The sequence below is a fragment of the Oryzias latipes genome, chromosome 18 (genome assembly GCF_002234675.1).
Source record: "Oryzias latipes chromosome 18, ASM223467v1".
Taxonomy (NCBI): Eukaryota; Metazoa; Chordata; class Actinopteri; order Beloniformes; family Adrianichthyidae; genus Oryzias; species Oryzias latipes.
In genome coordinates this window covers 2,703,096-2,720,694 of record NC_019876.2, presented here as the reverse complement: position 1 = coordinate 2,720,694, position 17,599 = coordinate 2,703,096, and the positions used below count along the sequence as shown (strand labels likewise).

Genomic DNA, 17,599 nt, shown 5'->3' with positions numbered 1-17,599 from the left:
AAAAAGCCATAACTTTCAATGCGGGGGTGTGGTCGTGACAGAGCGGCGAAGTTGGGCGTCTCGCCATGCACACAAAAGTTGCTCTCACGTGCACATTCGTTGTCCAATCTCACTGAAATTCAATGGATATGATGAGGTTTCCTTTCTGAACCCATGGATATGACAATTCTGGACGAGCTCCATAGCGCCACCTAGTTATTGAAAAAAACAGTTTTTGTCGCATTCTTCCCTATCTTTTCTCTGCGCTTCGTCCGACGTGCATGAAATTAAAACTGGAGATACTCAGAAAGGTCCTCTCTCATCATCTAAAATTTCATGGGTGTACATCTGACGGTGCCTTCATAAGGCCCCCCCAAACAGGAAGTGGTCAATTGCACTTACTCATAAAACAAAGCTTCATAGCAAATCAGCCGTTTGTCTCAGGAAGCTGAGATTTCAGAGTTAGATGCCTCTTACAAATCTCCAACTTTGATAGATAGCACTATAGGGTCTACGAGAAACTTCATACCGGTGTTTTTCCTATGCAATTTTGGACTGAACAAAGATTTTTAGCATAAATTCTGTTTAGGTTATCAGCACCAAGAATTCAACTTTCATAGGCATTTATGTGCTACTGCTTCCTAAAAAAATTCAGAATGATTGAAGTTACAGGTGACATCTTAGAGAGCATTACATCCAAAAAGGTCCGAAAACGTCTTTTTAGGCAAAACTGCAAACACCTATTTTTTTGCATAACTTATCTTTCAAATATCAGCACAAAAAAATTAAAAACGGTAGGGATCTGTGTTTGCTGCCTTCCATATTTTTTTCAGACTTAAAAGTGTAACAGATGATTTATAAAAAATCCTTTTCATCCAAAAACCTGTGTTAAATCTGTCTAGACTCCAAACAAACATTTTTTTATGGTAACTTATGTTTCAACAATCGACACCAATTTTCACAGACCTAAAGCTGAACATGTCCCATAGCTCCCTGAATATTTTCATAGATATAAAATGAACTGGTCATTCTAACATCTGGCATTCTAACATCTAACATCTTACATGTCAAAGCCTCTCTCAGCCTGGCTCTGCTGAAGGAGTCGTGTTACAACCCCGCCCCCTCCTGCTGGGACCCCTGCTATGTAAATTAGCAAGCAGTGAACAGAGAGATGAGGAGTAAGAATGGTCATTACTCAGGCATGCATAATCCAAAGACAGCCAGTTAAACACTGAAAGACATATTTTTTCGGTATGTCTTTCATACATCTTTAGTATTAAAAACTCTCCAAGATGAATGTGCCTGACTCCACCTGCAGGTGGATCACAGACTTCCTGACGGACAGACAGCAGTATGTGAGGCTGGGGAAGCTCGTCTCAGATACTCGGACCACAAGCACCGGATCCCCCCAGGGCTGTGTCCTTTCACCCCTGTTACTCTCCCTGTACACAAACAGCTGCACAGCTGGTCACCTGTCTGTCAAACTCCTGAAGTTTGCTGACGACACCACACTCATCGGCCTCATCTCTGACGGAGATGAGTCGGCCTACAGGAGTTAAATAGCCAGGCTGGTGTCATAGTGCAGCGCTAACAACCTGGAGCTTAATGCTCTGAAGACAGTGGAGATGACAGTGGACTTCAGGAAGGCCCCAGCCCCCCTCCCCCCTGTCATCCTCTGTGACTCCCCGGTGACCTCTGTGGAGTCCTTCTGCTTCCTGGGAACCATCATCAGCCAGGACCTCAAGTGGGAGCAGAACATCAGCTCCATCACTAAGAAGGTCCAGCAGAGGATGTACTTCCTGAGGCAGCTGAAGAAGTTTCACCTCCCTGAAAAGATGCTGGTAGACTTTTACACCGCCATCATCGAATCCACCCTCACGTCCTCCATCACAGTCTGGTTCGCTGCGGCCACGGCCAGAGACAAGGCCAAGCTGCAACGCGTCATCCACTCAGCAGAGAAGGTGATCGGCTGCCACCTCCCGTCTCTCCAGGAGCTGCACATCTCCAGGACCTGGAGGCGGGCAGCCAGGATTGTAGCCAACCCCTCTCATCCAGGACATAATCTCTTTCGGCCCCTCCCTTCTGGCAAGAGGCTCCGGTCCATAAGGACCAGGACCTCGCGCCACAAGAACAGCTTCTTCCCCACTGCAGCCAGCCTGCTGAACAGAACCCCAACTCCCCCAGGTGACCCCCCCCTCCCCCCCCGCCCACCAAAGGACTGTCGGTGCCACTTACAGGCCCCACCATCCCAGCCCATCTGTGCTCCCACTTTAATTCACCTTACTCTACTGTATATAGTGTGTTGTTGTTGTTAACTTAATTTTTAACTTATTCTTAATTGCACTATACACCAAGTCAAATTCCTCGTTTTGTAAAGTGCGCTCTACTGAACCTGGCAATAAAACTTTTTCTGATTCCTGATTCTGATTCTGATTCTATTAATCATTGTTTTTTATTCATTCAAAATGCAATTAAATCAATATTTTATCTTTTTTCTTTTCCTTTTTCTTTTTTTTTTATCTCTTATATCCTTTTTTATAATCAATGTTTGAACTTCTTTTCCTTTCTATTGTCATGGTTTCAGTTTGTTGTCTTTTTTTTCGCTTTAGTTCTTGTTCTGTCTTGTTTGGTTCTGTTTCCTGTTTTATTTTGAAAGGTTTCCTGTCTTGTCATGTTTCTTGAGTTTTACTTCCTTTGGTCCCCATCTGCCCTAATCGTGTTCACCTGTGTCTTGTCTGCCCTGTCTGTATATAAGTCTTGTCTCTGCCTTCCTCCTGTGCTGGTCCATTAACTTCTGCTCATGTTGATCACGTCTTCTTGTCTAGCGTCCATGTCCCTTGCCATGCCACAGTAAGTTTTTGTTTTTAGTTTTGTCATCCTGCTCTGCAGCGCTTTTTGTTAGTTAAATAAACCCACTTGCCCTGAACCCGTTTGCCTCCCGTCTCTGCGCCTGGGTCCTACCTGCTCTCGAGCCTCCCCCCCACACGACATCTATACATCCAATGAAATTAAACTACAAATCAACAAACACAACTGATAACAAATGTCTCTAAAAAATGATGTGTATATTTGCAGAACCTTAAAAACACCAAACAAATAACAAATGCTTCCCAATTAAAGCACAAAAAATGGAACACAAAATGTAAAACCCAAGTTAGAAATTGCAATTTGAAAAAGATACTTTTTTCAGCAGCTTTTCAAAATCAATCACCAATTCTACTCTTCTGTGGATGAAACAAAGAACTCCAGAACAATGAAGCCATTTCTCTAAGTCTCTCTCACCTTCAGTTTTAAACAAGGTCTGTGAAAATCCACCATACATTGGTCACATGAACTCAGAGACCTGCTAAAAGTGCACAATTGTAAAAGCTCTTTTATATAGACAACTGTTTGTTTGCTTAGAGCTCTAAATATAAAAAAAATGCTTTTCTATCACCTAGACACAGATGGAGAACCATATCAACTGGATTAATAACAGGGTGGCATGTTTAGACAACATGAAGCTGTCCATCACATTTTTGACCTAAACATGTAAACACATCCTTGGCTCTGCGGTTAGGAAATGGTATTTGGGAATCTCTTTATACCAGGAGCCAGCCTGGCCATTGGAACATCGCCACAGTGCCCATCCAGACTGGGACAGCAACGGGGTCCACTACAGAGCCGTGAGCTGCTGTGTTTAACTCCAGCTGTCCCAGCAAGGTAGACAACTGCAGCAACATCCACTGACCAAGCTGACAAGCCCTGGCAGAAAAGATCCCCACAAGAAAAACACTGGCTCAGGCAGGCTGGTCAAAAAAAAATAGTTTTGCCATTGTCTTGCAGCTCGCAGATCAAGTGGTTTAGTTTTCCAGTAATGTCAGTCAAGAATGCAAGTTCAGATTCACAATGTTCATATTCACCATATTCAACAGACATCTCCTCCAATAGCACCTTAAAAATCCTGTGCTGTTTAGCTTTGCAGCTGAGGTTGTTTACGATTTTCAGAATAAGAGTCATTATATGTCCAGAGCCAATCACTTCTGCACATAAGGCCTGCTGGTGAATGACGCAGCAGTAATGCAGACATTTTGGAAAGTCTGGGTCAGCTTTACAGTGAGTGATGAAACCTGTTTGTCTATTGATCATAGCAGGAGTCCCATCTGCAGTCACTGCTACCAGCTTTTCTAATTGTACCTTTTTCTGCACAAAAACTCCTTCACCGTGTTATACATTTCAACTCCTCTTGTAATTGTCTGTTAGGGCAGATGTGTCAGGAGTTCTTCTCTTGTGGAAACCAAAAGCTATGCTGTACTGTTGCCGTCCACAGACTCATCACACTGGACGTTAACCACCTGCACTTTGCAAGATCCCGGTCCAGCTAATTGGCCAAGTTATCAGACATAGCTGACACTCATCTAGACATTGTAGTGGAAATTGAATGAGTTCTATTGTTCTCATCCTTAGGGACAGTGATAGCAATTATCATCATTGCTTGAATTTTTTTCATGCTATATGCAAAAGTCTTTGTCCCTTAAGGCAACAGATTACAGGCCCCCCCCCCCCCCCCCCCCCCAGGCTGCTGTCGTATTAACAATAGCTTGGAGCTCCAGAATGGACAAGAAAAAACGACGAGAATGGCTCGAGCAGGGCGTTGCTCACGGGGCGGTCGCTCGTGCCATGCGGTCGCACGTGCTCGGGCCCGCTAAATGCTACTTGTAGCTTTAATTATTATTATTCTACCGGAAGAGTCGCCTTTTTGAGGCCTTTAACATACCCCAAAACTCACCAAATTTAGCACACACATCAGGAGTCGCGAAAAATTTCGTATTTTATAGGAGATTGGCATGGGCGCAGAAAAACGGCTTGATAGCGCCACCTACAGTGACTTTTGTCCCGACGCCCCGCATACGCTTTAACGTACAAGCTTGATTTTTACAGGGCATGTTCTTCAGATGGAGACCTACAAAAAAGTCTGAAAGGACCCACCTGTCACTCGCACAGGAAGTCTGATATATTGAGGTCAATATGTCATTTTTGCTTCATTTTGGACATTTGCAGGCCTCGCTCTAGAGCGAACTCCTCCTAGAGATTTATGAATAATGACTCCAAACTTTGGTTTTGTAAACTAAACACATGTCCGATGTTAAATTGCGAAGCTTTTACGTTTTTACGGTTGTTTGTGACCGTGGCGGCGCGTCGAAAATGGAGGTCATTTTGAAAACACGCCATGAAAAGAAAAATGGCCATTACTCAGCCATGCAAAATCCAATATGATCCAAAGTTGATATGCATGATTGTAGTCTGACTTTGAACACATCTGCAGTGGAAGAATCTGGAATAGGTGTAGCGCCACCTGCTGGTAAAAGGAAATGACATGTTTTACTTGGAGCATCACTGCTCCAAGTAGGATGAGCCGACACACCTCAAAATGATGTCCACCTGTTGAAAAGCCATTGATGTTTACTCTGATAAAAAGCCATAACTTTCAATGCGGGGGTGTGGTCGTGACAGAGCGGCGAAGTTGGGCGTCTCGCCATGCACACAAAAGTTGCTCTCACGTGCACATTCCTTGTCCAATCTCACTGAAATTCAATAGAGGTGATGAGGCTTCCATTCTGAACCCATGGATATGACAATCTTGGACGAGCTCCATAGCGCCACCTAGATATTGACAAATACATTTTATGTCACATTCTGACCTATCTTTTCTCTGTGCTTTGTCCGACATTCATAAAATTACAACAGGAGATACTCATAAGGGTTTTCTCTCATCGTCTAAAGTTTCATGGGTGTACACCTGACGGTGCCTGCGCAAGCCACCACCAAACAGGAAGTGGTTGATTGCGTTGCAGTCAGATAATTAAAAATTCATAAAAAATCAGCCGTTTGTATCACGAGGCTGAGATTTCAGAATGAGAGGCCTCTTACATATATCCAACTTAGATACACAGCACTTGCATGGGTGAACAAGAAACGGCTCAATAGCGCCACCTACCATGTTTGTTTTTGAGAGCCCCGCCATGTTCTTTAACATACAAGCTTGATATTTACAGGACATGTTCATCAGATGGAAACCTACAAAAAAGTCTCTTGGGACCAAGCTGTCAGTCGCACAGGAAGTCTGCTATATTGATGTCAATATGTCAGTTTTGCTCTATTTTGGTCCTTTGCAGGCCTCGTTCTGGAACGAACTCCTCCTAGAGATTTTTGAACAATGACTCCAAACTTTGGTTTTGTAAACTAAACACATGTCCGATCTTAAATTGCGAAGCTTTTAAGTTTTTACGGTTGTTTGTGACCGTGGCGGCGCGTCAAAATTTGAGGTCGTTTCGAAATCACGCCATGAAAAGAAAAATGGCCATTACTCAGCCATAAATAATCTAATCTGATCCAAATTTGTTGTGCATTATTGTAGTCTGACTTTGAACACATCTGCAGTGGAAAAATCCGAAACAGGTGTAGCGCCACCTGTTGGCAACAGGAAATTACATGTTTTACTTGGAGCATCACTGCTCCAAGTAGGATGAGCAAACACACCTCAAAATGACGTCCACCTGTTGAAAAACCATTGAAGTTTACTCTGATGAAAAACAAATCTTTCAACGCGGGGGTGTGGTCGTGACAGAGCGGCGAAGTTGGGTATCTCGCCATGCACAAATGTTGCTCTCACGTTCACATTCCTTGTCTGATCTCACTGAAATTAAATAGATTTGATGAAACTTCCATTCTGAACCCATGGATATGACAATTTTGGACGAGCTATATATGTTCATAAATGATCATGAAGCATGATCATATAATCAAGCTTCATAGGAAATCAGCCGTTTGTCTCAGGAAGCTGAGATTTCAGAATTAGATGCGTCTTACAAAGCTCCACGTTTGAAAAGCAGCACTATACGTACGATAAACATTTAACCACCTTAATCACCCTATTGTGCTGAAAGCAAATTTTTGGACATTTTGACTCAAGCAAATATTTTTATCATAACATCTGTTTAGTTTATCAACACCAAAATAAAAAATATTTACATTTATAAAATGAACTGGTCAACTCTAGGATTTTATTTATTCAATCTTACATCCTCAAGCTTTTCATCAGTCTCCCCTGCTGCAGGAGTGGAGTTAGCCCCCCCCCCCCCCCCCCCCCCCCCCCCCCCCCCCCCCGGCTGTGTGCTCACATGTAAATTAGCCAGGAGTGGCAGACAGAAAGTAGAACAGTTAGAAAGCCTAGTTCAACACTAAAATACAGCAATTTCCTTTGTTTTGTTTGTCTTTTATACATCCTTAGCACTAATCATTGCTTTTTTATTCATCCAAAATACAATTAACTTTATATTTTATCTTTTTTTTTTTTCACAAACAAAATATATGAATGTGCTCCAAAACAAAACCCTGTCTCAGTACACTCCTACAGATGTAACATCAGACAGTAAATGTCTCTTTTATGCTTTTTTAATCAATGCTGCAAATTCTTTTCATTTCCTTTCAATACATCCAAAGAAATTAAACTACAACGACAACAAACACAACATATAGCAAATGTCTCTAAGAAGATTGTGTATATACATTATGTACCACCTTTAAACACCAAATAAATAACAAATCTTTCTAATACAATCACAAAAAATGGAACAAAAAATGTAAAACCCAAATTAGAAATTGCAATTTTAAAAAGATACATTTTTCAGCAGCTTTTCAAAATCAATCACATATTTTACTCTTCTGTGGATGAAACAAAGAAGTCCAGAGCAATGTAGCCACTTCTCCAAAGTCTCTGTCACGTTCAGTTTTACACAAAGTCTGTGAAAATCCACCATACATTGGTCACATGTATTCAGAGACCTGCTAAAAGTCCACAATTGTAAAAGCTCTTATATAGACAACTGTTTGTTTGCTTGGAGCTCTAAATATAAAAAAATGCTTTTCTATCACCTAGACACAGGTGGAGAACCATATCAACTGGATTAGTAACAGGGAAACATGTTTAGGTTTAAACTTACATCAATAGACAACATGAAGCTGTTCATCACATTTTTGACCTAAACATGTAAACACATCCTTGGCTCTGCGGTTAGGAAATGGTACTTGGGAATCTCTTCATACCAGGAGCCAGCCTGAACATTGGAACATCACCACAGTGCCCATCCAGACTGGGACAGCAACGGGGTCCACTTCACAGCCGTGAGGCTGCTGTGTTTAACTCCAGCTGTCCCAGCAAGGGAGACAACTGCAGCAACATCCACTGACCAAGCTGGAAAGCCCTGGCAGAAAAGATCCCCACAAGAAAAACACTGGCTCAGGCAGGCTGGTCAATAAAAAAATATAGTTTTACCAATGTCTTGCAGCTCGCAGATCAAGTGGTTTAGTTTTCCAGTAATGTCAGTCAAGAATACAAGTTCAGATTCACCATATTCAGCAGATATCTCCACCAATAGCTCCTTAAAAATCCTGTTCTGTTTTGCTTTGCAGCTGAGGTTTTTTATGATTTTCACAATAGGAGTCATTATATGTCCAGAGCCAATCACTTCTGCACATAAGGCCTACTGGTGAAAGAAGCAGCAGTAATGCAGACATTTTGGAAAGTCTTGGTCAGCTTTACAGTGAGTGATGAAACCTGTTTGTCGGTCAATCATAGCAGGAGCCCCGTCTGCAGGTATGGCTACCAGCTTTTCTAATGGTACCTTTTTCTGCACAAAAACTCCTTCACCGTGTTATACATTTCAACTCCTCTTGTAGTTGTCTGTTAGGGCAGATGTGTCAGGAATTCTTCTCTTGTGGAAACCAAAAGCTATGCTGAACTGTTGCCGTCCACAGACTCATCACACTGGACGTTAAACCACCTGCACTTTGTAAGATCCCGGTCCAGCTAATTGGCCAAGTTATCAGACATAGCTGACACTCATCTAGACATTGTAGTGAAAATTGAATGAGTTCTATTGTTCTCATCCTTAGGGACAGTGATAGCAATTATCATCATTGCTTGTTTCTTAATCTGATAAAAACCTTCTTCTACTTGATGAGAAAATGAGCAGGTCTAAACGAGGCTTAGATTTAAAAAATTTTTTCATGCTATATGCAAAAGTCTTTGTCCTTTAAGGCAACAGATTATAGTCCCCCCCCCCCCCCCCCACAGGCTGCTGTCATATTAACATTAGCTTGGAGCTCCAGAATGGACAAGGAAAAACGACGAGAATGGCTCGAGCAGGGCATTGCTCACGGGGCGGTCGCTCGTGCCAGGCGGTGGCACGTGCTCGGGCCCGCTAAATGCTACTTGTAGCTTTAATTATATTTATTTCTGCTTAATGTGAAACAATAAAAAGTTACAAAAAGTACAATCAATGAATAGTTAAGTTTTACCAAACTTTCAACAAACTTTCTCACATGAATAATTATCACCTAATTCACTACTTAACAGTTATTTATTTATTCTAGGCTATTGTAACTTAGAATAAGGTTAATAAAATAAATTTGTTTATTAAAACTTTTCCGTTTCTTGATGTGTTAAAAAGTTTTAGCCTCAACCGATAATCAGTTTGGGCCTAAAACAGACGTAACTGGGACTTCATCCTTACTTATAAATAAGGGATTTCAATGAACTTCTTGGTGGCCACAACAAGAACACAGAAGTCCACATTTTAAATGTTTCTGTGATAATCCTGGGAAAAAATCTGGAATTTTATCCACTAAATGAGAAGAAAACTTCCAATCAAAGGTCAGATTTCCTGCTCCACATTCAGAGGTTGTACTGTTTCTTCTCCTCGTTCTTTCACTGCTTGATGTTTGCACACCTGGACATGGATCAGTTCTCCTCTCATGTTTTATTCAGCCTCTTGGACGGCGGTGTCTGGTGTCCTGCCCTTGCTGGCGGCCGCACCGCTCGATGGCCGCTTGGCTTCACGTCGCCCTCGCTCGCTCTCGCTCTCCCCTCGCTCGCCCTCGCTCTGCCTCGTCCGTCTGCTGGAGTGAGTCTGCATGTTCTACAAACACAGACTCTTGCTGGTATTTGTCCCAGTTTCAAGCCTCTGCAGAGGAATTTCAGATCAGGTTTTCATGGCCACGCCCCCTGCATCTGATTGGCTGGCACCAGGAGGGCTCGCTCTCTGATTACAAACGGGCTTGAGAGGAACCCCTTCGTCCTCTGAATGAGAAGTCATCACAGCAGAGGTCGTACATCCTCTGATTGCAGCATTGAACCAGCAACCTCACATCAACAGATTCCACCTTCTGACATGTGAGATGAAGAGACGGTTCCTCCTCTGCCTCCATCGGTCCCTTGGGTTCATCTGGAGGTGTTCTGGCTGTGGTGAAGCTCTCTGAAGGTCCTGCAGAAGCATCTCCGTCTGATCTGGGCCACGCTAAAACTCAGCTGCTGTCGTTTAAGTCGGCCTCAGATCGTCACGCTGATGCATGACCCACTTAAAGCCGAGCTGCAGCTTCCTGCCTCATGGCCTCACAGAGGCTCCGCAGTCATCTGACGTGCAGAGAAGCACATTTATGGACGGTCACGCTGCGTTCACACCGCCCTTCATACGGCGTTTCAGGCTGCTGATGTCAAAACTCTTGTGTTAGCGCTTAGCTCTGCAAGTTCCTACAACCGTTTTTGGACTCTACTGTTGGGTGTTTGTCAAAAGTTAAACCAGTTTGACCAATCAGGGACTCTGATGCGGTTAGGATGTATGGATGACGTCCTTTTAAATTCACAGAGGTGCCAACCTTTGAAACTTGACAGATTAGTTAAATGGAATTCTATGACACCAAGTCTTTCATTTATCGGGATGGAGCTGTGAAAGAAAAAGCCTGGAGCCAGATCCACTAGATTGACATCACTACAACGCTTCACACCAAGACTCCTCCAACCGAAGGTGGCAGACATGCGCTAGTCCACAGCAATAAAACAAAAGAGGAAGAAGCCCCTCCCTGCTTCTGCAGTGTGAACACTATGTATTAAATGCAAGTTCAACAAACCACGTTCAGCTCGTTCTTGAACGTGCATTACATGTCCGGAGTGTCCGGAGCTTACAGACCCACTCCAGTGAAAATGGTTTTTCTCATGATGTAGGAAGTACGTATAGAAAATAATCTAAGGTTAAAATTACATTTCTGAGTATTTATTTATCCAAACTGGGATGAATCAGGACCAGATGAAAAAATATCGTTCTCTCAGTTGTTACGTTGAAACTAAAATGGGCGGAGCCCAAGTCTCCCTACTGCGCTCCATTCTGATCCATTCACATGTAGGCAAACAGATCCATGAAGGTCTTTGATTTCCTGGTCTGAGCTGGAATCTGGATCAGAACTGTACAGTTGGACAGCTCTGACAATGCTCGCCGTTTTTGATGCACCGCTAATGTTAGCTTGTGGTTGTGAGGGGCTGTAAGCTAGTGGAAGAGAGGGTCAACAGAGGGATGATGGGAAATCAGTGGAGGCTAATTTAAGCACCAACAGTCAGAGGTGGATTTCTGATGAACTCCTGCCGCTCTGCAGAGACTTAGTCCTAGAAAATGACAGGTTTTTAAAGTTTGGCAACAAACGACATAATCATAATTTATTTAACCGGGTTAGATATGAAGAACGTGTTCTTATTCACAATAACGACCTGGGAGTTACAGTGGGTCTTTAAGTTAGGAAGCTTAGCTCAAATGATCACCCCTCCACCACCATGCCTGACAGTTGATTAGAGATGGTTCTGCCTAAAAAAGCGACTCCATTGTTTGGTCTTTTTCTCCAAAGCGGCCCTCGAGTCCTCATTCTGATGTTTACCAGCAAACATCTGAATGATCCAGAGGAGTCTGAATGAAACCCATCATGCTTTGCAGTTTCAACAGATTTGTCCCTCAAAGGGACTAGGGGGGGGAGGGGGGCTGCACCACCAAATCCTGTGTGTAATCCTGGAATGGAAGGCCAGTCCTGCAGGACCATGACCCCCCAACATATGGACGAGACAGACAGGAAGTGACTCATGAGGAACCACGGGGGGGTCTAGGAGGAACGTATCTGGTCTTTAAATCTTAATCCCACAGAAAATCTGTGGAGGAATCTGAGATTAAAGGCCTTCTCACCAACACTGTTTGAGCCGGAGACCATTTGACCCCAGAGTCCCGTGTGTTTGGTTTCTGTTCTCTGGCACAGAATGGATTGAAACACATTGAGTCTCATGTTAAACTGATGCTGGTTAGGACTCTTTTCACTCAAACAGATCCTGGATTCTTTGGATTTTCTGAGTTCTGCAATGTTGGACTATCAGGTAAATTGCTGTAAATAAATTTCTTAAAGATTCTGTTCAGCTTAAAAAAATCTTTGAAACTTTTCAAGGAAGAAACTTTTAGAAAGGTCTACATCTGATGAGGATCGAATTTGTTTCTATCCCATGGAATTTAAGACTAGAATAATTTCCCCTGGATTCTTTTACAATAAATAGAGAGGGGTCGATATCAGTTTTTCAGGCCAACACCAATATTTCCTGATACTTAGGTGTGTACAAAAACACAACGTTTAGATTTTCTATGTTTCTTTATTAGAAGTACACAACTTTTCTTTTACTGGACAATCACATCGTACTTGACCTTTTTAACAAACAGCAAAGTATTTCATAGGAACAAGTATCACTTTTTAAAAATAAATCTAAAAACACTTAGACCATTATTGAGTATTAGACATAACTGTAAACTTCCTATTGCCAGGGATAACATGTATCCCTATCAAAATAAAACATACCTGACTACAGTCAGTCACTGTTCATGACTGTAAACATCAACTTTCCAATTCCAGGATCTATTAGGAACAAGAACACATCTGTGTATCTGAAAACAGTCACGACAATGTTTTTTATATCAACCGATACTGATACTGGTACCGATGTATCGCTCATCCCTAATAATACATTTAAAGACACGTTCTTAACCCTTTAACTGCAGTGTTGATGTTCTCTCAACTACCTCACCTCTTCAGCTGGTCACACTGTTTACAACATTTGACAGTTTCTGAGTTTGAACACAATTCCCGTAATTCCAACAGACTCTGAAGCAGACAAAAGCGGCTTTGGGCCGATGTGCAACATTTGACAGTAACGTACCAACGATATGAACCTTAGCTGCTATTCTCTGCCTCAGAATTAACTGGAATTCCGTTATCTGATGAATGACAGCAGAGCTACGACAGATCAAAGTGTGTGTGGTACTTCCTGACAGCTCTGGCATCAAAGGGTTAAAACTGTGGCGTCTGGCTTCCTTCAGCTTATTGGAACACGCTGTTCTCTTGTTGAGTTGAGTTTATTTAACCTGTAATTACTCCCCAAAGCTCGGAGGGACGACGTGGCGCTGGTAATAAGTCGGCCCCCACCCGCTGTCCCTCTTCTCCACCGACATGAATTAAAGATGCAGTGAGGCGGAGGGTGACTCCTGCCGCAGCAGGCGCTCACCTTCAGCAGGCGGACCGCCGTTCAGTCTGCCTCGCTCCGTTTCCACAGTTACCAGTCTGTGACGACTCGCACCCCCCACCCGCCCCAACGCCATGGCCCTCCACCAGCATCTGCCGTGGAGTCACGGGTCTATTTCTGGCCCCGCTTCCCGCCAGCTCACCCTGGCGCCGTCAGCACCTCACTTCACATCAAACACGCCGCTGATGCGTTTGGTTGTTGGCGTGCGACACGCGTGACGGTTGGAGAAAACCCTCCAGATCTGATCTGTGATCAGCAGAGAGGCGGGGCTTCATCGTGAGCTGTCATCGTCCCGCTGCTCCAAACAGCAGATCGTTTCCTGTTTTACACAAACAGCTGAGTTTATGAATGAATTTATTACTATTGAAGGTTTTCCTCCACAGCTGACGACAGGTTTCATTGATGTTTTTTTTTTCCATTTCAAGTACGAAGGAATCAGAAACGTTTTAACATCACTTATGAAGATTTCGTTTTTGCTCTTATAACAAATATCTGACCCTGAAAGTAGTTTTATCTCAGTCACAACCAAACTGCTGGAAACGAGTGTAAAGTGACAGAAATCCATCAAATTTAGCTTCATGGAGTTTGTCATCAACCTTTAGTTTAGCCTTTGGTAGAGTTTTCAATGTAAAATACAGATTTCTTGAACTGCACAAAGTCAGGTTGTTTGTTTTCTTTAACCGGTGAGTTCAGGAAACCACACGGTTCTGCTCAGAGACGCCGTCAGACCCAGAAAACCCGTCCGATCCACATCACATCAGTTCTGCTTCTTCTGATGCAGTTAAAGAACTTTATTGAACCGACCCGAGTCGTATTCAGCTGCTCCTAATGTTCACCAACAAGGTTTTGTGCCCAACTGTTGTTGATCAATCTAAGGCCATACTCACCAATACCCATGATGCAACTGGGTATGGCTGAAGCCACCCAACATGACCGCTAAAAGCTGTAGTTTGACACCGTTGGGGACTCTAGTGTGCTACAGAACCGCTAGGTACTACAGAACTGCAAAGTACCGTACCACACCGAGAACCAATGTGTCTGTGATGTTGATAACAAAACTCGTTCAGACTCAACGGAAACAAAACTGGAAACTGCTAAACAACCAGCAGGGATACGCCTGAAACATGACAAACATGTCCCGTCTACACGTCTAGAGAACTGAAGGTCCTTCCATCATGTATTGATAGATAGTAAACCGTCAGACAGAATACTGAATCCCACGTGTTCACTACGACCTGTCTGCCGTAGAAAAACACATGCATGAACACGTTCTCTCTATGGTTCACCGAGCGGTGTAGGATCTTGATATTTCCCATCATGCCACAGCAGAACCTTTAATGTTTTCTGGTAGAACTCAGTGAAACAAACATTTAGACGGACGGACGGATTCCAGTCCGTGTCTCCCTCAGGTTCTGTCTGAGCTTTCAGGACGTCTCTGCTCTTTATTTCTCTCATTTCCTGCCGTCGTGACCCACTTCCCCCTCAGGGATCAATAACTATCCTCTATTTCCAGGTGACAAATGAACAGCAGTTTGTCCAGATGACAGCGGGACAGACGGCAGGCTTGAGGGAGACGGATTCGTTTCTAACCCTCATCTTTCTCTGATGTGCTTTTCTGCTTTTTAATGAAACCAGAGAAGTTGTGAAAGTCCCAGAAGTGCAGGACAGCCTGAAATAAACGGCGTCTTCACCAATCTGGATCATCTCCAATGTTGCATCACTGTTGGAGCGGTTGGAGAATGGAGGTGAAGCTTGTTTCCCTCTGGAATTCATGAACTTCTTGAACTCAAACTGGATTCCAACGTCAGCGTTAAGATCTCCATCAACACTGCCGTTTCAAGATTTGCCCAAACTGGTCCCTACATCCGACACAAACTGTGGGACTGTTACCATAGAAACCAAGTGGACGGATCATTGCTGACGTCTCACGGATTGTCCCGAACGGCAAGAATCAAGCCTGAATTGGGACGAACAAATTAACCGGAACTTTCTCCTCCCAACGTTACAGCACTGGGTGATGGGGCGGGACAAAGGACAGCAGGAGTTTAGTTAACTCCACCCTCCTGCCAGTCAGTACAAACAACCCCCCCCCACCCCCACGAGATGTTTGAGCTTTCATAAAAACCCCCACAAACGAAAAGGTCCCAACATGAACACCCTGTTCTACCTGTTCAGTTTTTCTGTGAAGTTGGACTTTTAACATGGGAGTCAGTGGGAACGGCTCCCATTGGAAACCAACCCTAGTGGTCATTAGATGAACTGCAGCTTTAGGTACTCTGGGGGGGCTAACCGCCCTTTGAAGTGTCCACTCACTAGGACACGCCTCCACTTTGATCTCTGGCAACAGAGTCATGTGACACAGCGGAGGAATCTTCACCTTCATCAACAGGCAGCTCCCAACCTCATCTTCATCAACCTCTCTTCTTCCTCATCCGCTAGAGTAAACCTCCACCCATCCATCCAGCCTGCAGAGCAGAGAGGGGGGGCTCCGGGCCGAACGGATGGACAGATGGAGGGAAGGACTGGAGAGGGAGGACGGTGGAGGAGAGAGTCAATGAAAAAAACAAGATGATACAAAGAATGAATGGACAAACGGAAAGATGGAGGAGGACGTGAAGGAGGGATGCAGATGGAGAGATGTTGGAGGAATGACAAGAACAGAAAGCTGTAGGATGAATGAGAGGATGATGGGAGGAAGAACAGATGAAAGAGGAGAAGTTAGAAAACTGAGGTGGAGGTGAGGAAGAGGGGGTGTAGTGAAGTTTGGATGAGGAGCCAGGATGAAGGCATGCATGGGGGGAGAAGATGGAGGAGGATGGAGGGAATTCCCTGTTGCGTTCAGCAGCAGCCAATCAGCTCCGGACTTTACGGATTCTTACATAATATTATAACCGAGCCTCAGCGCCGGGGTTTGCCCGGTTCTGCTGCCCGGTTCCCCACTCCAAACATCACGAGAACATCCTGTAAAGAACCGAAACTGTGAACCGGACCGGATCAGTTTGGACCCAAACGTGACAGGAGGATCCACCTGCGTGGATTAAATCTGTTTTCAGCATAAAATGCGAGATTTGTGGGAATAAAACATGATTTGAAACAGAAATGTTGTGTTTTAAACTTCCGTTTAGATTCATTTAAAGGTTCAGAACAACAGAAATGTTTGTTTTTAGATTTTAAACATGGAAACAAAGGCTGAACCGGGTCAGAACGGGCTAAAGCGCTCACCTGGGTGGCTTTGTGGAACTGCTTTTTCAGCCCCGCGACAGACATCTTTCGGCTGCGGAGGAAGAAAAAAGAAAGAACTGACGGCGGAAAAATTTCACGGAGAACGGAGTCTGGAAGTGGACCGGTTCGACCCGGCGGAACTCGTCCGTAAATCCTCCGGTGATGCGCGTCGATAAGTGTCCGTTAGCGCTCGGTGGGACCCGGTGGGAGCGGAGCGGAGGACGGCCGGACCAAACCCAGCTGCTGGATCTATTTTCAGGCGCACGAGCGAGGCGGAGGGCGGAGATCGTTGATGAGCGAGATGGATCACTCCAACGAATAAACCGAAATGATCCACGTCCCGTTTGTCCAGCTGTTTATTTTTTAAATATGCAATAAAATTTTGAGTTTTCCAATGAATAAATAGGATTATGCTTGTTCATTTTTTATTTATTTCAAAGACTTGTTTTAGGTAGTGTAATGTCTGAACTTGACATAAATTATAAAGAAATAAAACAAAAAAAGGAAAGAAATCCGTTTAACAATGTCCCATTGGCAAATGTTTAGATTAGATTAGATTAAATGACTTTATTTATCCCACCATGGGGCAGGAAAAACAATGTTCATAAATAACAGCAAAAGAAAGGACATCAAAACTGATATTCTCATTATAAATAAATACAGCTACGAAGGTGGCGTGTGATCCACTGCAAACGTGTGGTGCAATTTTTTGTTATATCCGAAAAATGTAAAAAGGTACACACCAATCAAACATCTGTTTAGGAATAAGAACATTTGAAAAACAACAACAACTACAACAAAATTACATAAATAAATTTAAAAAATGGTAAAAAAAAAATAGTTTACTGGGAAAGACTTCCAACAGCTTTTAAAGATTGTTAAAAAAAGATTTTTTTGTTGTTTTGAAATTAAGACCAATAAATTAATTAAAAACGTTTAACAAAGTTTATTTTAGCTTTTTTGAATTTGAATAATATTCTG

At 43.4% G+C, this 17,599-nt stretch overlaps 1 protein-coding gene across 2 annotated transcripts in view; it reads right to left on the bottom strand.

The window, feature by feature from the left end:
* Nucleotides 1-16,941, bottom strand: part of LOC101160542 (endophilin-A1) — a 41,800-nt gene extending 24,859 nt beyond the window's left edge. For both annotated transcript variants that reach the window (XR_002289843.2, XM_011473403.3), the window contains exon 1: nucleotides 16,619-16,941. Coding sequence is in view for 1 of the 2 variants with exons in the window: in XM_011473403.3 (XP_011471705.1) it covers nucleotides 16,619-16,663 (45 nt within the window). In the remaining variant the exon portion in view is untranslated. The remainder of the gene's footprint in view (nucleotides 1-16,618) is intronic.
* Between the last annotated feature and the right edge of the window lie 658 nt (nucleotides 16,942-17,599).